Source organism: Zeugodacus cucurbitae, chromosome 4 (assembly GCF_028554725.1).
Source record: "Zeugodacus cucurbitae isolate PBARC_wt_2022May chromosome 4, idZeuCucr1.2, whole genome shotgun sequence".
Classification (NCBI taxonomy): domain Eukaryota; kingdom Metazoa; phylum Arthropoda; class Insecta; order Diptera; family Tephritidae; genus Zeugodacus; species Zeugodacus cucurbitae.
Window position 1 is genome coordinate 38,770,370 of NC_071669.1, and position 24,357 is coordinate 38,794,726.

Here is a 24,357-nt window from a genome sequence, read left to right on the forward strand (position 1 = left end):
AATGAACATAAATCCTCAAATTCACAACATAGAATTAAGATAAGGGGGACTTTAAGTTTTGGATGTATCAATGCGACATATGTTACATATGTATATCATAAAATTTGCATTATATGCATATTTCTTCATTTAACAACATTTTAACGAAAGACAACCCTATTATTTTAGGTTGAAGTGTGACAGGGTGACGCACACATAATTGTTTTCACCACATAGTTTAGTATGATCAATTAAAAAGTTTTTTCAACGTGATTATACTGAATTTAAAATATTTTCTCTTAACAACTCGGAAAATATCCAATAAATTGTTATTGTTGATATTATTGGTATGCAGAATTTTCACTGTTTGCGGTGATGCAATGTTGTCAAGTAATGGTTGTCTATATCTATATTATCTATTGTTTAAATTATTGATGATGATAAGGAGAAGGAATATATGAATATCCATATACGCCGCATTTGATTGAATATTTAATAAATGAAAATGGATTTGAAGTTGTTCACTGTTGCCACTACGTATAAATGGTATTAAGATTGTTCTATGATACATTTTGTGAGTTAAACTCGCCTGAGAGAAAATGTATTCAAAGTGGCTGAAGTTATTTAACAATTTTGTGTTCTAATGTTTGTTAGCATATTTTAGTAAACAATCCAAATTTTAGTTGAAAAACATTTACATTTTTATACCTTCTCAACAAAGTTGCTAAGAGAGTATTATAGTTTTGTTCACATAACGGTTGTTTGTAACACCCAAATCTAATCAAGTTAGATATAAGGTTATATATATCAAAATGATCAGGGTGACGAGACGAGTCAAAATCCGAATGTCTGTCTGTCCGTCCGTCCGTCCGTGCAACGGATAACTTGAGTAAAAATTTAGATATATTGATGAAAGTTGGAACACATGTTCCTTGGGACCGTGAGAGGGTTGCTTTCAAAAATGGGCAAAATCGGACCACTGCCATGCCCACAAAATGGCTAAAACCGAAAACACATAAAGTGTCATAACTAAGCCATAAATAAAGTTATAAAAGTAAAATTTGGAACAAATGATCGCACTATGAAGGGGCATATTTGGATGTATTTTTTTTTGGGAAAATGGGCGTGGCCCCGTCCCCAAATCGGTTATTTGTATATATCTCGCAAACCAATAGAGCTATATAAATCAAACTTTCTGCAGTCGGTTCTCTTACGTACCCCATCACACACCATGAAATTAGTTGAAATCGGATAATAACTACACCCACCTCCCATACAAAGGTTAGGTTGAAAATTACTAAAAGTGAGTTAACTCAGTAACGAAAAACGCCAGAAACAAAATTTCACATAAGAAATAAGTAAGCACTAGTGAAGATATCGGTGCAGAACTTTGCACAAATACTACGTTTATAGTGTGGCAGCCCCATTCTAAAAATCGCCGAAATAGGACCATAGGTTTTCAAGGCCTCATATATCGAACATGAGGACCTCGGTGCTTCTAACCTAATAGTAGGATTTCCAACTTTCAATGGACTTTATACAATATATATGACGAATATGTGGGTCAAATTGTGTATTATATAATATTAATAAAGTTAAATAAATAAATTGCGAGAGTATAAAATGTTCGGTTACACCCGAACTTAGGCCTTCCTTACTTGTTACTTCTGTCGATTAGTCAAAAGTTTTGAGGGACACGAGTGAAATTAAATTACGGTGAAATTTTATTTATGAATTAAGCCTTTCTGCTAGAAATGTGTATGTTTATCAAATATGAGTTAGTAAGGGTCACTTGGACAGTTGAAGTAAGAGAGTAGATGTAACTAATTGACGCTGCCTGTCCGTACAAGCTGGTGCTAATTAGTGCTGCAGAACGTCTCAAATCATACCACTTAGGTAAGAAATAAATGACTCTAAACTAATACAATAAATGACACTCATTATTTGTGGTTATAGAATATAGCAAAGTGAGATATATAGTGATGTATGCTTGAAGATTTTTTGATACTCTAGTACTTAGTCAATTTTAGTGGATGTTGAAATTACAAAAAGGAAGTTTGGCAAAAAATAATTTCAATGTTTGTGTGACAAAATAGCCACAGGAATCCCGAAATGGCGTCTATGAGATTTGCAGCTAAATCATTGTTCTAATTCTATTCTCACTATGCTACTACATACTCGTATATGTACGTATGTATGCGTTCGCACAACTGTGTGCGGCAGCGAACTGAATTAATATCATTTTTGCTCTGATGTCTCACAAATATTTGCACAATCTTGAGGATGTTTCATTTTGAAGAAATTGTTAAAATTCTAAAGTGCTGACTTACTCGCACGTTCAGACACTCTAGACAAGGAACACACCAGTATATCTACACATAAATATATAAAAGAAGTCCTGCAACACTTATGCGTTCACCGCTAAAATGTTGCTTGTGCGCAAAGGAATTTTGTACAAGCTGAAGACGTTTGAACTGAATTTCCAGCATTTCCAAAATGGCGATTTATAAGAATGAAAACTCGAAAAAAGCAATTACATAGTTAAAGATATTAATATGGGCTTTGATGTTTCAGCGCGTGCCCATAATACATGAAAACATGTATATTTGTCACATAATTTATAGAAACTAGAGGAAAATAAGCAACTTTTTACAGCAGACAATTTACAATACATAGCTTCAAAATAAAAATGAAATATGTGCCGTCACCTACACCTAAGTTTTTACTATGCTTTTGCATCTGTTCCGCGCTTGAAGAATGTTCACACATCTAGCATTATGGCAAATAATATAGCAATATAGTCCTGTTTGAATTTAGGTACGTATACGGCAGTGTGCACAGCATTAGTTATGATATGCAACCACCCGAATAAATGTAGTTTACAGCGGGTTGTTTATAGCTAGATAATAAAACGGTTTATACATACTTTACTTTATCGCAGTGAGTTCAGTTGAATACTTTGAGCCATATTAAATACCTTGTTTGAGTAAATTTGTTTAAGGTTAGTGGTTCCTATAATTTATTTTTATAAAAAGAACTAAAAACAAAGAATTTAATAATTTGTAAACCAAATGAAAATTCCGAGTGGATTTATTTGATCCGATAACTTTTCAAAAAGCTCTACTTGTGCCCTCTAAAGAAATTTTTTTTTAATAATTAAATTTAACAAAAAAACATTTTTCCAAAAAAAATGAAGATTTAATAATAGATTCGAAAGCTTTCTGCAATTCTAGGAAAAACAGAAAACAAAATTGGTCATGACGGAAGAACGGGACAACAAAATTGAGGCATTAACTCAATTAAAAGCAACACACTCATATTTTGATAACTTTTTCACAAAATATAAAATCCAATTAAAGCTAGATCACTTTTACAAGTAACTGTACGCTTATCTTAAAATATTAATCATTTTGTCATGGGTTTGCTATCTTCACATCACTCGCTACGAAGAATTAGCTTTTTGCTTTTAACTCAATTTAGTCCAGACCATTAATTTAGTTTACTTTGCACATGAGTGGTTGGCGCAAAATAATATTTGTACGCAGCTTTGTATATAAAAGAAATTAAATTTTTGGTCATCTTCGAAAGTAGCTCTTGTATATAGTATCAAACAGAAGACACACCAAGTGTTGAGCATTTCATATCACCAAGACTACGAACGTCTATTATTCTATTAGACAGTGGGGAGGCAAACAATGGATTATGACTGTGTCAGTTGGTGTTAAGGCGATGGTGCAGGAACGTTTTTCATATACTTGTTTATTCTCATAATATACAAGATTTTAAGGACTCTATGTACTGATGTTTATGTGTGTATACTCGTATAAGAATGTAAGAGAACGGAACATTACCAATAAAAGTTTAACGATATGCTAGAAACATATGAAAATACTTGAATATATAGCAACATACATATGTATTTCATCATATATTCAGTACGCGCGAGTAGAATTTTTCTGAACAGCTATGGTGTCATCGTACATATGATTGATATCTTCAGTCTGAATAAATATGACAAACATAGGTACACTTATATATATAGGTATATGATACAGAGGGTTTTTAATATTGCTCCTAATTGCTTAAGAGGTTTGGTAACAAGTACGAACTAGATTGATGTTTGTTTAAGTTCAGGTAAACGTGTGTCTTTACTCTCGAAACTATAATTTTAGATAATTCAAATTCAAAATGTGGTTATAAAGAGTAAAGAACTGGTAGCTATCTTATTTCAACTAGCTAAACGAAATTTAAATACTTTTATGAATTATGTATCCTCATACGATTTTTTCTAAAGTGTGTATCATCATTAGTTTGAAACTTGAGTATTTTAATTTCTAAATTTACTTTGTTAGGTTAGATAAAAAACTAAGAACTAACTCTCCCCGAGAATAAGCAGCAGAGAATGAAGGAGTATGAATTAAATGTGACGCACCCGGAGTGCAATGTAATCTGTGAAATTGTCGCATAAAAAATTATAATGAAACTGTAATGCAGCTCATATGACGACAAAGAAACAACAACAGTGAAAATATGTTCTAGATTTTCGGTAAAATTGCTTCACACATATTATTATATATACATATTTACATCAAAATGGGAAAATATGTGTTCATAACAAGATAGCACTCGCATGACATAAAATGATATTTTACTAACAAGGAAGGACTATGTTTGAGTCAGCCAAACGATAGATGACTTCACAAATTTATATGAATTATTTCGAAATATATGATTTTCTGAATTTTATAATAAACGAACAAGAGCAAAAGAATATAACAGGTAAGGAAGTTTTCAAGCAATATATAAATTAATCAAGTATATAAATTTAATCAATTTGTGTGGAATGAAAATGGTCTATTTTATAACTGTATTTTGCTTAGATTTAACGTATTTACAAATACAATTATATATAAATAAAAAAATATAAAAATATAATTTTACTGAGGTTTCTTCTAAACAGAAATCATATAACCAATGCACCATTATTGACTAAGTCGAAAATCAAACGACTTGCATGGCATTTACTTGTGCACACTCACATTCGTTATTTATGTGTTTTATAAGTCAATCAAAGTCAGCACTCACAAAGCACAATTGCTCAATCAATTTATTTACATGCATGTACAGTCATGGAAAGTAAAAGAAATACATGCAACTATGAATTGATTCCATCTGTTGGAGAGTTATTCCAAAAAAAAATTCTGGTGAAGTAGTAGAAGCAACACCGAGTGTCGGTATTTCTACGAAGTTGGTTTTGCATGCATATTATGTAGTTTTTACAATATGTACATATGTATGTATATTCAAATGTATCCAATATGAAATATATAAATGTACATGTATACAAGTATTCTTCAGTAATGCGAGAAAATGCATATGCTTATATTTTTTTCTAAGTGATAAATATTGAAATAATAAAAGCGAATGTTCACCGCAAATGGCCCTTCTGCTCTTTTAATATTACTTTCTTGAATATAATAATATAAGTAAATACATTAATCTGAACGAATTTGGTTGAATTAAAGGCTTTGGCTTTTTAAATTTGTACATACATTTTGATCATATTTGAAAAAACCCCAGAGCACATACGAGCTTTTTATTTTGAACATTGCGCAGTATATAAAGTAGATGGTAAAGATATGAAAGGATAAACTAGATATTTTTCGTCTATTAAAAGCCTCCACCATTCCACACTAACTTAGATAACATTCAACGGGTATATTCCCTTAACTGATTTTCGGTGTGAGTTTCTTTTATTTCTAATATATAATTAAAACCGGAAACATCTGCTTACAAAGATAAAAGTATATTCCAAATTAGAAAAAATGTGTTGTATATAAACACATATACATGTATACTGACTGAGTAGGCAATTGAAAAGTAAAGTCCTCTCTCGACGAACTAAAATCAAACTCTACAAGTCGCTTATCATTCCCGTCCTCCTTAATGGTGCAGAAACTTGAACGATGTCAACATCAGATGATGCGACACTAGGAGAAACTGTTTCGGGAAGGCCTCAACTCCGTTGGAGGGACCAGGTGGAGAGCGACAAGGTTACACTTGGGATCTCCAACTGGCGCCGATCTGTGAAGGAAAGAGAGGAGTGGCGCGCTATCATCGATTCGGCTATAACCGGCTAATCGGTTTCAACGCCAATCACATACATATATAATAATGTAAATACATATTTATGTGATATGGATAGTTTCACAGTCAGGCGGGGCGTATACGTAATATTTTATTTAATGAAATTGATAGACGTTTGTTTATAAAACATAAAACTCATAGATAGAGTTTATACGTTTATCAAAAGATCTAGATGATGAAATCAATTGTTTTTCGGACGTCTGACTGCCATATAAGAGAAGTCGGAAAATATCTTAATAGAAAATAACACAAACAATGGCTTTAAAAACTCCGAACTAAATCTAATATAATTTATTATTTATATAGCCGTTCTGAAATATTTAAAAACTATTATAATAATTTCTGAATATCAGTATTATTTTAAATACTAGTTACAATAATAAATATGGATACCCTCTTTTAATAGGAAGTACAATTTAGCTATTTACATTATTATATTCTTATATGAAATTTTGTTGAAGCAAGTTATGTGGCACACACAATGAACCTCAATGAATAATAAGTTCATTTCTATCAATCAATTTTCCGAGACTATTGTTTGTTTCAATTGTTATGGATTTTATTATGTCACAAAAGAATAGCATAAGGCATTAGTCATTTTTGCATATCCAACATTGTTGGTATGACACAAAGGACAAAAATAAACGAACAGTCCAGAAAAAAGCGCAAATTCCTCCCTCAATCTTTCTTCCACCTTGAACTTAACACTTTTTGTCAGATGTTAAACGCATAGCTGTCGAACGAATGACTGATATTCAAACCCGTACTAAAGTGCCCTATGAAACTAGACTAGACTATTACAGTAATCCACTTATATAATAATGTGTATAATAAAACGTTGTTCTAGTGATAAAATTGCAATCCACATTTTTCAATTTCCGTTTTGTACCAGACTCAGGCAATTCTCATTGGCTATTTACTCTTTTCCTATTTCTTTTCATTATAAGTGTACATATACCTTTCTACTCATGTAATAGCTGTAGTTTTATGTAAAACAAACCTTTTACGAGCATTTTACTTTTACTGAACCCACAGCAATAGCAACAACTGACCTAGAGCCACGCAAATAAAATTTGCTTTATGAAAACGTGACGGCATTTAAAATTACAAGCTACACGGAATAAGTGCAAATTGGGAGCATACGTTCGGTGAATATATGCAAAAAATATTAAAACAGATAAATATATGACAGGGACAGTATGTTTTAAGTCCTAAATTAGCAAGTAAAAGGAAGGCGGTTCCTGACATTGCTAGATGTTGTTTAAATATACGTATGTATACTATTTGCACTTTTCAAATATTTTATATAATTCCTTACCTTGGTTTCCTTAAAATTTTAATGTGAATGAGTCCAATCAAATATCTAAGTAAAAGATAGCAGATAAAAAAACGTCTTCCTATTATGCTGGTCAACTTTTACTCACCATTTGAAAATCCGAGTACAGGGCAGAAGAAATGTTAAATTTAACAAGTAAGGAAGGGCTAAGTTCGGGTGTAACCGAACATTTTATACTCTGGCAATTTAATTATTTAACTTTATTTATATTATATAATACACAATTTGACCCACATATTCTTCATATATATTGTATAAAGTCCATTGATAGTTGGAAACCATAATATTAGGTTAGAAGCACTGAGGTCCTCATGTTCATGTAATGGGGCCTTGAAAACCCATGGTCCGATGATTTCGGCGATTTTTAGAATGGGGCTGCCACACTATAAACGTAGTATTTATGCAAAGTTCTGCATCGATATCACTCACTAGTGCTTACTTTATATATTGTAAAGTAAACGATTCAGATCGTATTCAAAGTTCTGGTATATAGGAAGTAGGCGTGGTTGTGAAGCGATTTGGCCTATTTTCACAACATATCATTGGGATGTAAGGAAACTATTACAAACCAAGTTTCATTGAAATCGGTCGAGTAGTTCCTGAGATATGAAATGAGATAAAAAAATCTGAGTGCAGCTTACGTCTGACATTTCTTATGTGAAATTTAGTATTTCTGGCTTTTTTCGTTACTGAGTTAACTCACTTTTAGTAATTTTCAACCTAACTTTTGTATGGGAGGTGGGCGTGGTTACTATCCGATTTCTACTAATTTCATGATATGTGGTGGGGTACGTAAGAGAACTGACTGCAGAAAGTTTGGTTTATATAGCTTTATTGGTTTGCGAGTTATATACAAATAGCCGATTTGGGGCCGGAGCCACGCCCAATTTCCCAAAAAAATTACATCCAAATATGCCTCTTCCTAGTGCGATCCTTTGTTCCAAATTGTACTTCTATAACTTTATTTATGGCTTAGTTATGACACTTTATGCGTTTTCGGTTTTTGCCATTTTGTGGGCATGGCAGTGGTCCCATTTTCGAAAGCAACCCTCTCATGGTCCCAAGGAACATGTTTTCCAAGTTTCATCAAGATATCTCAATTTTTACTCAAGTTATCCGTTGGACGGACGGACGGACGGACAGACAGACATTCGCATTTTGACTCGTCTCGTCACCCTGATCATTTTGATATATAATCTAAACCGTTCAGTTTTATGACTTACAAACAACCGTTATGTGAACAAAACTGTAATACTCTCTTAGCAACTTTTGTTGCGAGAGTATAAATAGAAAACTCTATAACAATTACTTTGTATATCAACTTAAGGTAGTGGATCCGAGTTCTCGGTTGATGTTTTTAGAAAGCTTATTTTTATATTCAATTGTATATTGTATTATACTCGAGCGCTCGTACTTACCAAGCTTTTTCTCAAATACTGTGATCTAATATATTTTCTTTTAGAATAAAAGTCACATTTATGTCTTATTAATAACAAAAATACTTATTAATAACAATAAATATGGAAAACAAAAACATTACAAAACTATGATTATATTTTACTTTTGACAAAACTCAGCGCATTCATGTCAATAATATTAAGAGGCACTTGAAAGAGGAAAATTGCAAACAATTTTGTTTTTGTGGCTTAAATATTACAGGCATTTAAGCGGGAAAGGCACTTAAGTGGAGGCTCTTAAGCGGGGTTCACTGTTTTTGTAATTGTAATTAAATAAATATGTACTAAGCACGAGAACTATTAACATTCGCGATTGATATTACCGTAGGGTATTACGCTACGTGGCCTAATTTATTACGGTTTGCCATGAGTGCGTATTACTATTACTAATCCCACCGTTATAAAAGCACAGTAGTTGCCTTAGTTGACCTCTATGCAGTAAAATACTCCCTTATTCAATTATTATTTACAATTGGGCATATTGTAATGGACAAACTTCGATAATATGTATCTTATAGGCTTAGCAAATTAAATTCTTCTAAATAGTGGTGTAAAATTCTTTGTTTAAAACTGAGGATATATTTGGCCTGATTTTGAGTGGAATTTTTTTAGATCACTAATGACACCTTATAAAATTACATATCAGGAAAAAGCAGTTACTAGGGATGTTCAAAAATTATGAAACGGACACTTTATTACTAGGAAACTTTTAATATAAAAATCACAAATCATATTAATTTAAATGAGAAATATTTCGAATGTTTAACATATTAGCGCTCCAGGACAGTTGAAACCATTTAACATTTTTTGGTATATGTTATATATGTATGTATACAATTGAAGTCCCGAGTCACTGAGAGACCGACAAACTTATAAAAGAAACTGAGTTTTAAGAATCTCATGAGGACATTCTTGTTTTTATCCAGGAGTTTTAACCACAATATATGTAATTGTTCATCATTTATTTTATTAAATTTATCATTCCCAAGGCTTTAAGAATCAATAAAAATTTCATAATGCGGCGAAGAAGAAGCCAAAATATTTTGGTTTTGTTTATGCTTGTGTACGTTAGGTTACAGATAATATTTTATTATTCATATTACATTCACTCATACTCTTCTTATTGCTTGAGTTTGACGAGGGTTGTCACACTCAAACAAATTAATAAAAAATTTCTGTAAATAAATGTCAAAAAATCATTATAATCACTATTAGGAGGACCTTAATATTTTGCATACACACGGACATTATTTTTGTTTTTTCGATGACTAAGTTAAACGTTATTCGAAATATAAACTTGACCTGATATCGTCAGTCCCACGTCCCACGTCCAAATCTCAATTTGTCAAAAGCCGTCAGTTGATCACTTCATCTGTTGTCAGTTGGCAAACTTATAATTTATTACACTTTTGACTTGTTGTTTATTTATTTTGTTTTATTTACATGATACACTTGTTAAATTAATATTTACAAATGGTTTGTGTAGATAAATATATATATATATATATATATATATAGAGGAGTCCGCAACAATTATTACAGATGCGGTCCAACTTATATATTGTAATATCTGAAGGAATCAGATTATCTTAAACAAAAACTTCTGACTGGAATTAGAAAATTAGTATACTCTGTGCATTATGTTGCGATAGTTTGATAGTATAGATGACTAAAATATACAAATGATATACAGCCAATTGGTTTCAACAATTGTTAGCACGTGTTGATATTTCCTGGATGGATGCAAGTTTCAACATATACTTACATACATACTTTTCCGTTGAGCATTTACTTTTCCATCGAGTACGCCATAAATTAGTAAGGGATTTACTCCATTGGCGGTAATTTATGGATCTCAATGCCAATTAAGAGAAAATCAAATTATTTTCAGTAGCTACCTTTAGTGTGATATGCCATGAAATGGGGAAGGTTTATGCACATTGCAGAGAATACTATTTTCTAGACTCTTACACCCTTTGTATACTCCATACATGAATATTACCTTTGTTCGAAATTCGGTAACAGCAGCTCCAAACGACAGTTCAACAATAAAAGTTTACTGTGAAAAATTTAAAAGAACTTTCTTTATGACTTGGAACATAATTTTCTAATTTATGCGATTTATCACTAGTTTAAACGTTAATACTACGTGTTATTGAATTTAAACATGCTGTTTATTGCATTCTTTTGGAGCTAGCAAAAAAAACATCCGATGAATTAAGTTACTCATACGCACCGTCAAATCTACAAACAAAAAATATTTGATATTAAATAATTAGTAATATAAATATAAGAACCCAAAAAATGCTGTAACATTATAGCTATGTCAGTGTAATGCATGTGAACCACTCAAGCGTTAGAGTATTTTAAATAAAGGACTTCATTTTTGCAAGCTCCCAGACTTAATTATTGCTTAGGTCAATTCCTGCACTTAACTCAATTTCTCTGTTTCTATTTCACAACTTTGCTGAAGCTATTTGGCGCTTGCATTTAGTAGCACTTGTTAGCAGTTTGGCAGCAATAACAACAATTTCACCATGAGCACAACAACTAATATCAATCTGCTGTAACTTGGGACCATTCTACTTCATTAATCAAGGACAGCGCAGTAACTGGAACATAAATTGCAATTACAACAACCCATTAAGAGCAGCATGCAACCAACTAAGCATTGCCTCCCGAGTACCGTAGATTAATGGCGAAGACAGCCGACAGCAGCCACATTTAATTACATCAATCGTTACTGTTTCGTATATAATTAATACTAAGCACTTAATGGAGAAACCTTTACAAACATGCTGATATTTCCTCGCTCTTGACTTTGTAGTTACATATACATATAAGTACATCATAAGAGCATTTGGAGCTACAACACTTATCTTATCGTTTTTCTCACTGTAGCTAATGTTTGCTGCAGTAACGAGTACTTGACCTGCTTAAACTTTATTTAACTTAGTTTCTTCTTGTTCATTGATCAGTTGAACATACTAATTTCAAATTGGCTAATAGTTGAAATATGTGCAAATTTGTTCCTCACTTTTCTCAATATAGCAACACTTCTATCATTGAATATACTCCTTTATTGGTTAAAATAAAAAAAAATTAGCACAATTGCTTAATTTTTGATATACATATGTATATCGTAGTTTTTGAAAGAACATATGGAATTGCTAAACTCATCGTACGTAAACTTGGATATTCAGAGGGGCAGGAAATATAATTTATCTGAGTTTGTTCACCCAAATCACAAGAAATTTCACTTTAATTATTCACACCAAGATTTTGCCATAATTTTTGCTAACAAACCAAAGAAGTACTCCTGTCCAAATGAAGACAAGTTAAGTTTTTAGCACGACTGTACTTTTACGTACGATTGCAAACAAACGAATAAACTAATTCTACAAAATCGCGAACTTTTTGAGTTTGACACTTTAATTATAGAACAATTTATGGTACAAGTATTGCTTAGTAAAAAACAAAAATTTCTCACACACGTAGGGTAATTAAATTTCAGCGGCAAAAAAAAGAAAGTTTAGCCAATATGGCATTTTGCTTCCCTATTCACAAAACTCCATCCCTACAATTTTCACCTTATTCGTGTATTTATACATTTAATTTGCAATAAATCGCAGAATTTACTTTAATTGACAATTTAGGTGTGCGTAAAAACCTTTCTGCAGCTGGCTGCGCCCTCAACACATGCGCTCAATTTAATTAAATTTTACAAATGTGCATATTTTCCAATAAATGTATGGATGTAGTAAAAACATTTTAATTAAGTTCAATTCCCATAGTTCAAAACCGTGTGTCACTCATATGTAGTTAGAAGTTATTGCAGTAAATTAAGGTAGTGGTATTAAAACAATTACAAATTCTGAATGAAATAAAATAAAAGAGTAGAAATGCAATTAAAATAGAATACAAATAGATACAAGCATTTAGCTCATAAATACTGTTTTTTCAAATGGTCGGATTTATTTGATTCAACTTCTAACTTTTTGGTGCAGGTTCATGATTCACTCCGTATTCCGACCATATAACTCCTCTCTCTTTTTGAAAACTGTATCAACATATGCTGTCGCATATGATACTAGAGTTTCAGATGATCGTCTAGTCTTTTTATGTAACGATAATTGTGCTTAAAAATTATTTTTGTTATCGAAAATAAGACGCTGTTGTCAAATAATTTATTCAACAAAATGTTACACTAAGTTTATTTTATAATTATCAAACACAACATTTCTTTCATTGCCGATTTGGTATTCGAGGAACAGGAAACGATTTATGCATACATATTTCTTTGTTTCAATACAATAAAATAAAAAAAAATTACAAAAAAACAAAATATTGTCAAATTTCAATTAAAATAAACGAAAATTAAATTAAATAAACCAAAACTAGCATATACATGTGCGCATGAAGCGGTTTAATCGCTTTCAGCATCAAATACTAAAGCTCATACAGATATTGTAAAACTTACAAAAAATAAAGGAAATATTCCCGAAAATGATTTTGACTAGCCGGCCATTGGGATTTTTGTTTTCCGTTTTGAGTATTTTCAATTACCTTTTATTGTTACGAAGTTGTGAAAATACATACCAATATTCGCATGAATCGCTATGTGGCATTAGAATATCACGCGAATTCGAATTCGCTATATCGTTTACTGTTAACAATTTGCTCGCTTTGCCTACACGCCGGTTGATGGGCACCTTTGATGTTGCCGATGGTGGTAATATGGATCGATGTCGAAATTGGTTTTGCTAACCAATCTATGACTGCAGTAACCACAACACTTCCACCATCTACACAGCAACGCAAATACACTCTAGGCCAATGCACATCGCATGTGGTCACATTTCTGGATTATCTCGGCGCGAGCAGTAGCTCGTCGCGGTTACGACTATTAGTCGTGAGACAAGCCACACAGAGTTGTATCCTCAAATGATCTAAAGTAATTTGGATGTAATCGAAGCCCAAATTCTTCTTCTTCCGAAATTAAGTCAATTTGTTTGTCAATTGGTCTAAAATTACGGTGAATATTTTTCATAAAACGTAGACCGGATGGCCTCATAAATCCAAAATAATGGTAATTGTTGAATTCTTCTAAAAACACCTGCTACAAATGTCGATGTCATGTACAGTTGTGTTTGAGTATTCAGTCACGCAATGCCACCACAATGAGAGAATGAAATATATCTGGCGAATGCTGATAACAACGGTTTTCACACATTCGCATTATGCCAACACACATACTACAATGAATATGATATCTTTTATAAAATCCTCAAATGTAAGTCACCGCAATAAAAGTACTTACATCAACATAAATAAGTATGTATGTATAGTACGAAGGTTGTTCGCGCATATAAGCAGGTGAACTTATTTGATTATTGTTCCGCACGAGCTTAAGCTTCTGCAAATTAATGAATAATTAACCTCCTCAGTTGTGTGAAGTTTGACGGATGTTTTACAAGTGTAAATTAAATTTGACTTTCCTCCACCGGATAAACCATATTTGTACATCTCTTTATGTTTTAAAGAGGAAAAACTTAGATTTCAATAAATATAACAACTTTTGGATTCAGTACTACTAAACCGTTATTCTCACTTTAGGGATTAGGGATATTCTCATAGAGGGATTTAATATGGGAGACATTATTAATTTCTACAATATCTCAAGAATATTATACTAAATTTTCAAGTCGATCCGAATAATGGTTTCGGAGATACAGCCTTTGAAAGTGTGCGCTCCCAGTCAGGTACTATTGTTACTTAAAACTTTAAACGCGTTTTTCTCGGAACCTTGTTTTCAAAGTCGGTTGTCAAATTTTGCACAGGTATTCGAGATACAATTTACTTGTGTTTGGACGAAGGATTTTTTTCAATTACAACTATTGTAAAAAAACTAAAATGTCAAGCAAATTTGAGAGAAATATTTATTTTTTTTTTTTGGAAAAATATCTGCCATAAATTCCAATTTTTACTTTTTATTTCTTTCTCCTGATAAATGTAAGAACACACTCATTGATTTTTCATTGTTACTTTCATTACTTACAAGTTGTCAGCATGAACAAATCCAAACAAGTGTTTTATTGCACAGTGTGTACTATGACAACAAAGCATTTTCCAAACTTGTTACTTAACTTATAGTATAACTGCTAAATTTGTCACAATTATTAAAATGTCGGATGTGTGTTACCTGTCCGTTCGTCTTTCCATTCAAGTAAAAATTAAGAATAACTTCATGGAACTTCGCATTCTGAGGTATTGATATTGCAAAAAGAGCAAAATGGAACAATCAAACAAACACAAAACGATTTCATACGAAATAAATTTTACTTTAGTAAGATGACAGTTGGAAATATCTCATATCAAAATTCGGTGAGAATAATGCATTTTAGTACTTTAACCCATTAACGAAATCAGGTTAACATTCATGTACTGAAATTTTACCAATACCAAATGAACATTATCCGACTACCAGGCTTCAGGTAGTAGGTCTAGTCCATTACCCTAGCTTCCTTGGTTTCACACGCATGCTGTCTTCAGCATCCTTGGATGAGAAACCCCACTTTTACGAATATATAGTATGGTAATTAACCATCACACCGTGAACGGACCACTTCCATATTTTACATTATCAATGTGTACTTGATACATCTTTTAGAGCTCGACATCTAACTACCGTCTCTCGCTAAATTATTGATCAATTAATTATTGATTTATAAAGCAGCAATCAACGTAGATCTTATAGCTACTGTAATACGCTAAAGTTGATTTATTTGTTATTTCCTTTAACTTATTTTAGAACATTATTTCTCTTATGTTTACTTTGTATGAGGGAGGGATTTTTGAACAACACTGTATAAATCTAAAATAATATCAATCTATCTATAATAATCGCCACCACAATCGCCGCTCATGACTTTTTCACACGATATCTAAAATGAGTACCTTGTTTAGGATCACTCTCATACTTACTTGGAAAATAACGAAACTGAATGTGAATGCGAAAAAAACCATAAAGAGGACAATGACAACGTTCAAATTCGAACATATATACAAGTTGTACATCGCGTATGTGTATTTACTTAAGTGGTAATTGTCCTATTCTGTTGTACTTGAATAATTTTGTTAGACTGCGGTGGCATTGACACGAAAATCGGAACAGTTACACACCTTTTTCTTAACACTCTTAATTAATTAATTTACAGAAGTTACTACGAAACGAAATATGTATATGTATGTATATCTTCGCATGCCACAATCGTTCCACGCGAAACAGGGTACAATTAAATTTATTGTTTCCCATTGACGCCTTATAATATTTTCGTGATTTTCGTTTGTCATTTTATTATCATATCCTCACGTGTGGGAAAGTCAGCGATTGTGTCACGTTTTTTGGGTAATCACTACGACGATGCATATACCTGAACCATCAAAGACTTCCATCGTAAACTTTATCGAGTTCGCAATGAAAGAAATCGTTTAATCTCTTATTTCTTCAGTTAATTCAAAATAAATATGCCTAAAAATGCGTACTACAGTCAAGAAATGCGTTCATCACCGTAGGCGATACTCATTCGGATGACAAACTGTCCACAGTAGGCAGTAAAAGCATTTCCTTGTGGGACATCATTGGGTTTGGCAACGTAAATCACAGCACAATGGGGCTACCAATTGCGTACTTACGTACACACATATGTATGTACATATGTTTGCGCTTTGGAATAATAAGGCAATCAATGTTGGAAAGATCAAACCCATAAAAGCAATAAAATCCATATTCTGGGTGGTAAGGATAAGTAGACATTGTTTGGCACTAGAGACGCATAAACATGTAAAGTCATAGATCTAAGAAGGAATGGGCAATAAGAAACGCGATATCGTTGAAAATGCGACGCAGTGTCACATGGTTAACCTTTATACAGTCGAACAATTAGACCTCGTGGGCATTCACTTACAACAGAACAATATGGTAGTTGACTATCTTCAACTGAAGTAATTCATTGGAGTTTTGTTATGAACAAAAAGATTACTATTTCGATAGATTTTTAAGAAAGAAAATTATTTAAAAATTTGTCAATATAAAGGTGTATTTGCGTGTTATAGCAAATTTTATATTGAGCAATCATAAATCGTGGATATTAAGAAAACCTTCACACATTCGATGTCAATACTTAACAGCAATGACTACATTCTTACACACAAATATAATTTGTTAATTGAAGTTTTATTGTTTGCGCAGCAGCTGCTGTTTTCGGTGCTACTTAACAGTATCACATACTTTCACTATAATATGCAAACGTTATTAAATTAAATTTCATATCAAATAAAATGATTGTCATGTCAAAAGATAAATTTAATTAAAAACATTATTAATTTTGTACATATTTCTGCGATAAATAAAGGCTTTTGAGTTTCAGTTCCCAGTAGGTAAGCCACGTTTCGACTTTTATATACATATATGTACATAAAAGTATATTTTAATAATATCATTATAAAAATGTGAGAAATGTAATATATAAAAGTTAAACATACTCCTCCTTTATGTCCTTATATTGATGAAACTTCGCTCGTACTCACAGGCCAGATATGATAACCATTTATCATATACATGAACACTTAGATGAGAGTGGACTTAAACGACTCAATAAACATTTTAAAATTTAAAGACAAATTTATGTGCAGGATATGTAGCATATAGTTATTTAAAAAAAGTGTTTGATTTCTAAAAAAAATAATAAATAATAAAAATATACAGCAATTCCAACCAGTATATTTTAAAATTCGTATTATTCGAATCTGTTGTGCATCTATGCACGCAAGGATTGCTATTACAATTTAGCGTTATATTAAATTTTACATTATTGCAGTTCAGTGTACTTTTTGTAATCTGCACGTTACTTTATTTGATTTTGAAAGCCTCCCCACGAAATTTCGGCAAAAAACTGCGTCTAGTACTAGTAGCAAAGTTGGAGAAAACATATAGTCTATAACTGCAGTGTTAAAACAAACTGTCAATCAGTTAACCATTTAAGACATCTTAATGAATGAAATAAGCTGCCTGACTCTTCTTTCCACACAGACTCTCACAGAAATCTGTCATCTTCAAGTTTGCGCTTTGATAGCATAGTTTATGATGCCAATAGCTACTTGAATGGTTGAAGGCATTTATTGTGTGCTTCCGAAAGCCATAAAATAGAAACGCAAAAAAAAACGAAAAATTAAAATCGCTGCACGAGTCCATTGTTGTCCAAAATGCAGTCAACTTACTCTTACAATTCTTTAGACTACACACACATGTGCAAGTTCAGTATTGTTCTACGGCACCAAAGTCAGTCATAGGAAAAGAGGCATTCAGATGCTTTTCATTCCGTTTGCTGCACAAATACGCTTTTATGTTTTTGTTCAGTTCTCACAATCTAAGAAAGCATAAGCAGGCCTGCCGAACAAAACACGAATAAATGTGAGTGGATTTATGTAATGCACTTTCAAGCAATAATTAGTATTAAGCTTTCCCGAAATTCTTTTCATTTATGATAATAATTTAAAATGTGAAAAAAAGAAAATATGTGAGTAAAAGAGCCTATAACAGAATTGAGACTGTGATATGTGCTACAACAATTTCACTGATTAGAATATGGTTAGATAAGTACATTTTGAATTTAATTTCAAATCAATATAATAATAATTAATAAAATTTGGATATCTATTAATACCAAGACAGCATAAGATAGAATTGGGGATCATATCACTTAACCCATTTTCAGTTCCTGTCTCATTATGTGTTTTTATGCAAAAATGTTCAATCAATTAATTAAGATTATTTGCATTTCAATATACTCAATCGGGCTTATCTCGGGCAGTATATTGCAAGAGATAAGCTATTCGAGAGAATACTATATGTAAAACGAATATAATGATAGCCAATTTTATGACATTCATAGCTTTTTGCAAGTTTAACTTTAATAGCACTTTAGTCTTCAGTGGTCGGTACACTTGTTTGTTTTCAAATGACGCACACTAAGTTACTGCACACATTACCATACATTTTCATTTGTCGTGTTTGAACTATGAGTAGGAACTAGTACCTTTTTTAGTTGCAGGAGTATTGAAGGTACATATTATATGTATCTCTATGGTTTACAACTATATAAGCATACTAGAGGGATGGTAGGGGTGTAAGGGTGAGGCAAAAGTTGCTACAAGTCCTAGTACTAATTTTCTATATTCTATGACATAAATACTTAATATTATCTATTCAGATTAAAAGTTACTTAAAACTTTGTATAACTGAATTATAGATACTTTAAGAAACTTTGTCTCCAATATAATTCCTACCTCTCCACAAACAATGATATTTGACCAATCCAAGTTAATTAATGGCATATAAAAGACAATCAGAACACAAAAGCATGCAATTGATTATGTCTGCATCTATTAGTGAAATAAATTACTGAAGTAAATCTATTCATGCGTAAAACATATTTGTTTTTAATGCCTACTTGCGCAAATAACACTTAAGCAAAACGTTACGTGACTTACGTATGAGAATATATGATTTTCATTATCACCTTCTATGCAGCCAAGATTCGTGCACCGTTGAGAGCAGACAAGTGTACAACATAATGCTCATATATGGATATAACACATTGGACATAAATGGTTCATATACACAAGTGGAAATATTCGTTGCTAGAGCCTGGGAGGGTGAGATAAATTATGTTAGTTCCACTTCACACATAATTCCCATTAAGGTGTCTACAGTAAACACAAAAGTACCGTTCTAGCAAATTGACATTAGACGATGTGTGTTTAAATATTCAGGCATCCACCAAAGCGTCAAAATGCCACACGTCAACAAAATATGTACATATGTTGTCGTATAAGTATCCTAGTATCCACATAAGAGTTTATGAATGAACGAATGGGCGGTAGAAAGCAAGTGATACCAGGAAGTTTTTCATTATATATGAATATATTTACTTGCATTTATAAGATCTGTCTTCAATTACCTTTCCGGAAATATTATGGAAGATTTCATCACTGTTTCCTTAAGTTTTAAATATGTAATTAAAATAATAAAAAGTTAAATATATATGTATATAACTTCTGTGCATCTGCTATATATGGGTGAACCAGACACAACGAATGCAATAATTCGTTCATCTAACAAACCTCCACGTCCTCATGTAGGTTAGGTTAGGTTAGGTTTGTAGGCAGATCTCTGCAAAGACAGAAAGATCTCACCATACGAAGCAGTGCGTCCACTGCTACTTTGATCGCAGCGACCTATTCTTGGAAGACACTACAGTGGTCAGGTAGCCTAAAGCTGGTATTGATAGAAAGCTTTCTGCAGAAAACTCCCCCTCCCACCTTTCCCCTAAGCTTCGATCCATCCGTGAAAAAGCTGACTGCACTTTTCCTCCATTGACTTCTACCTACCCACATATCCCTCGTAGGTACATGTGCAGAGAAGAAACCTCTAGGGGACGGTTCCGCAGTGCAGTGGTCCAAGTAGTCAGGGATGCAATCGAACCGACGGAGAATCTCAGAATGCCCCTGCTTGGGACCGATCATGTACCCAGCGTCTCTGAGTCTGACAGCGACCTTTGCCGCAGTGCACCTACCGGCGATATCAACAGGTGCGACGTGTAAAATGGCATTTAGAGCCATTGTTGGTGTTGTTCTTAGCGCTCCGCTGATTCCAATGAGAGCCGTTCTTTGGACACGCTCCAGCTGCTTAGCTAGTGTGACTTTCTCGATTGCCCTCCACCAGACGACAACGCCATAGAACATTATAGGTTTAATAATGGTCTCATACAACCATAAAACCACTTTCGGTGAGAGACCCCACCTTTTTCCAAAAGCCCCTCTACAGCAGTAAAGAGCTACTGAAGCCTTTCTTACCCTCTCCTCAATGTTTGGCTTCCATGAGAGCTTCCTATCAAGAATAAGCCCCAGGTATTTCACCTTATCCGCAGGTTGCAGACTGGAGCCTCCCAATGAGGGGAGAGTAACACTTGGAATTTTGTATCTTCCTGTGAATAAGACGTGTTCCGTTTTACTCGGGTTTATGGCTAAGCCACTTCTATGCGCCCATTGGGTTACCATTTCTAGGTAACCTTGGGTCATTTCATATACGGTGTTTAGGAATTTTCCTTTGACCAAAAGGGCTACATCATCAGCATAGACCGTCACTCGACAGCCTTGATTTTCAAGTTCCTCCAGTAGGTCGTTCACCACCAGGATCCAGAGCAAAGGGGAGAGAAGGCCACCTTGCGGGGTACCCCTATTTACAGTCCGGAGCGCAAATACGCTTCCCCACTCCGCAAAGACAGTTCTGTCGCTGAGCAGACCGTAAATGAGGTGCTTAAGGTTCGCTTCTACCCCAAAATCGTTTAATGCAGCAATGACCGCTTCCGGTCTTACATTGTTAAAGGCCCCCTCGATTTCGAGGAAGGTACCTACCGCGTAATCATTATTTAAGAGGGCTTCCTCTATCCACGACACTACAGAGTGCAAGGCGGTGTCCACCGACCTGCCCTTACCGTAGGCGTGTTGAGCTTTAATAAGCTTATTTCTAGGAATTTTGTCCCTGATGTACAGATCCATGAGCCTCTCTAGCGTCTTCAAGAGGAACGAGGAGAGGCTAATAGGCCTGAAATCTTTTGCAGTAACATGAGAGCTTTTACCAGCTTTTGGGATGAAAGACACCTTAACCTGTCTCCAAGCCTCCGGAATATAACCCAGTCTGACGCAGCTCGCGTAGATCGGTGCCAGCCAGCTGCATGATACCTTGGCAGCTCGCTGTAGCTGCGCAGGTATAATGCCGTCTAGTCCGGGGGACTTGAAAGGTTTGAAAGAATTCAACGACCAGGTTAGGTGGCGATCATCCAGAAGGTTTACGAAGGCGCTTTCGCCCCCTTGAAGCTCTCCGAGGGAAGCTCTTTCCACAGATTGGTTTTTTGGGAAATGAGCATCCAAAAGTAGCTTTAGTGACTCCTCACTGCTCGAGGTCCACTCCCCAGCACCATCTCTCAAGTAACCCACGGATATTGGGCTCTTGGACAGAATACGCCTAAATCTCGAGGACCCTGGCAGCCTTCCACGCTTTCGCAGTAGGCTCTCCAAGAAGACCGTTTGCCCTTCTTCATTTCAGACTTAAAAATGGCAAGTCCCACCTTATACAAAGCCCAATCGTTACCTAGACCACTTCTACGGGCTTTATTGAAGAACCTTCGACTAGAAGATCTGAGCTCCGAAAGTTCCGGCGTCCACCAAAGAGGTTTCCTTTTGCCTTTCTGAGATCTCAGAGGACAGGAACTTTCAAGGGCCATCCTGCACCCAGAGCTGAAAACTTCGACACACTCATCAATCGCATTGGCCGAGAGAACTGAGTCTCGTGGGGGCGCTGCGGGAAGAGCTGAACGAAGCTTCCTACAATATAGAACCCAATTTGCATTCCTAAGTTTCCTAAAAGGTTTGCGTACTGGACAGGCTCTGTCCAGATTGAAACTGATATACCTATGGTCCGAAAAGGAGTGATCATTGAGAACCTTCCATTCCGAGATCAAAGGTACGGCGTCTCTAGATACTAGGGTAAGGTCGAGGACTTCCTCCCTACCCGCAGTCACGAACATAGGGGAGTTCCCCCTATTGCATATAAATAAATCAACGCTACTTATAAAATCAAAGAGCGACTCACCTCTAACGTTTATGTCCGAGCGTCCCCAGACAGTATGTCTTGCGTTGGCTTCCGAGCCAATGATGGCGTTGACTTTCCTCCGCCTGGCCTCCCAGAGAGCCTTTCTCAGTATAACGGGAGGTATAGGCCGAGATTAGCCAGAGTTCTCCGGCATCACCCTCCAATCTGGTGGTCACAACGTCTCCGCTACTGTAATTGAGTAAAAGGAAAACGTTAAGTTCATTACGGACAAGCATGCAAGCTCTGATTTTACCTGCGCAGCTAGCTGTCATTACCTTGTGTCTCTTCGTCCTTAAACCCGATACACCGTTGCTGCTTAGCCACGGCTCCTGGATCAGGACGACGTCGGCCTCGTCCAATCTTAAACGAAGCAATAAGTTGGCGGATGCCACCTTTGCGTGTTGGAGATTAATTTGCAGGATCTTCATCCTCCAAACTCTTCTCCAACAGTGCGAGTTCCGCACTTTCCATACACTCGGCTCGGTCCTCCTTGAACAGTTTGCCGAGATTGAAGACGGATCCATCTCCAATACTCGCCGTGTCCGAGTGGGATGAGTCAACATCCATGCCCGTTTGGGCATCAATTCCCTCCTCTCCCGCTCCTGGAGGTAGTGGGACATCGGCTTTGGCATCGGTAGGGAGGACCCGAAGGACCACCTTCTCGAAACCATAGCTGATGACCCCCTTTACATCGCTGAGAGGACCCACGGACTCCTTGTTCAGAAGTATCAGCGCTTGCCGATATGGCTCCTGAGTTTTCTCTAGCCGAATGACCTTCCAATCTTGAACGGGAAGAGAAGGATTGCAATAACGCAAGATTTCTTCGATTTCTCCTGAAGTGAAGGGTTCGGCGGGGAGCCACACCCGAGCACGAGGGCGTAGTGGAAGTTCTTCCTTGGCCACCGCCTCGAGCTTAGCCCCCTTCCAGACCTCTCCCACCAGGGACACCGCTTCCTTGTACAAGGATGCTGATCTTTCATCAGCACACCTGACAAGCTTGTGGATGCCGTAGTGCCATCCTGCGTTCTCGCAGCTTGGAGGGGGACCAGGGTTTCCTCTGATCACCCTCATGAAAACCGCGGAAATGGCCGCCGCGACCCGCTTCCACTCATCGTGGGAGATGGCTCCATCTTCCCTGTTCCGATCGCATACCCCAAGCTCAATAGACCCCGCAAGTTTGGCGATTTCGCTAAACTTCGGGGCCTCTCCAACTCGAGGTTTCTTGCCAAGAGAGGATTCCCCCTCGAACGACCTTTGTCGCTTAACCTGCGATTGAGTTTCACCCAATCCCACCGGTTTACCATCGCCACCGTCGCTAAGCACCTTCTTAGCCCACTCGAGTGTGCTAGCATGCTGCCCAGGTTTCTGCTCAGCATGCTCGCCACCGTAGCGTTCCAAGATCTTGGCTGCCATGCGGCGGTCCGATTTCAACTTTTTGGACCCCTTACACCTGTTTCCTAGCGTTTGCTCCGGGCCCCGCGACTCCTTTGAGCTTAGCAGGGGCTCCTTTACTGGTGCTGGCGACTTCGCCTCGCACCATACTAACCGCTGTTTTCGGCAGGCTTCCGCCGACAGCGCCTAACTTGTTGCCCTTTACGGGGGGTATTCTCACCTGCGAAGGTTTTGTTTTTTCACCGCCTTTCGCGGTAGACGGTTCCGTCGCCGCCGGCAGTGAACCTCCCGGGACACTGTCCGTTTTGAAAGTCGACTTCGACTTTCCATCT

At 35.4% G+C, this 24,357-nt stretch overlaps 1 protein-coding gene and 1 long non-coding RNA gene across 3 annotated transcripts; both read right to left on the minus strand.

The window, feature by feature from the left end:
* Window positions 1–11,084: 11,084 nt before the first annotated feature.
* LOC128921463 (uncharacterized) lies at window positions 11,085–14,499 on the minus strand. Of its 2 annotated transcripts, XR_008470906.1 has the most exons (4): window positions 14,394–14,499; window positions 14,240–14,335; window positions 13,519–14,174; window positions 11,085–11,163 (listed from the first exon to the last, which is right to left on the minus strand). It is a non-coding gene; the product is annotated as an uncharacterized LOC128921463 (long non-coding RNA). The 2 variants fall into 2 exon arrangements; XR_008470905.1 differs by lacking the exon at window positions 11,085–11,163 and having other exon boundaries at window positions 11,784–14,174.
* Window positions 14,500–23,041: 8,542 nt separating this feature from the next.
* Window positions 23,042–24,046, minus strand: LOC128921643 (uncharacterized). The gene has a single exon (XM_054229791.1). The coding sequence runs from the start codon at window positions 24,044–24,046 to the stop codon at window positions 23,042–23,044; it is 1,005 nt and encodes a 334-aa protein (XP_054085766.1).
* Between the last annotated feature and the right edge of the window lie 311 nt (window positions 24,047–24,357).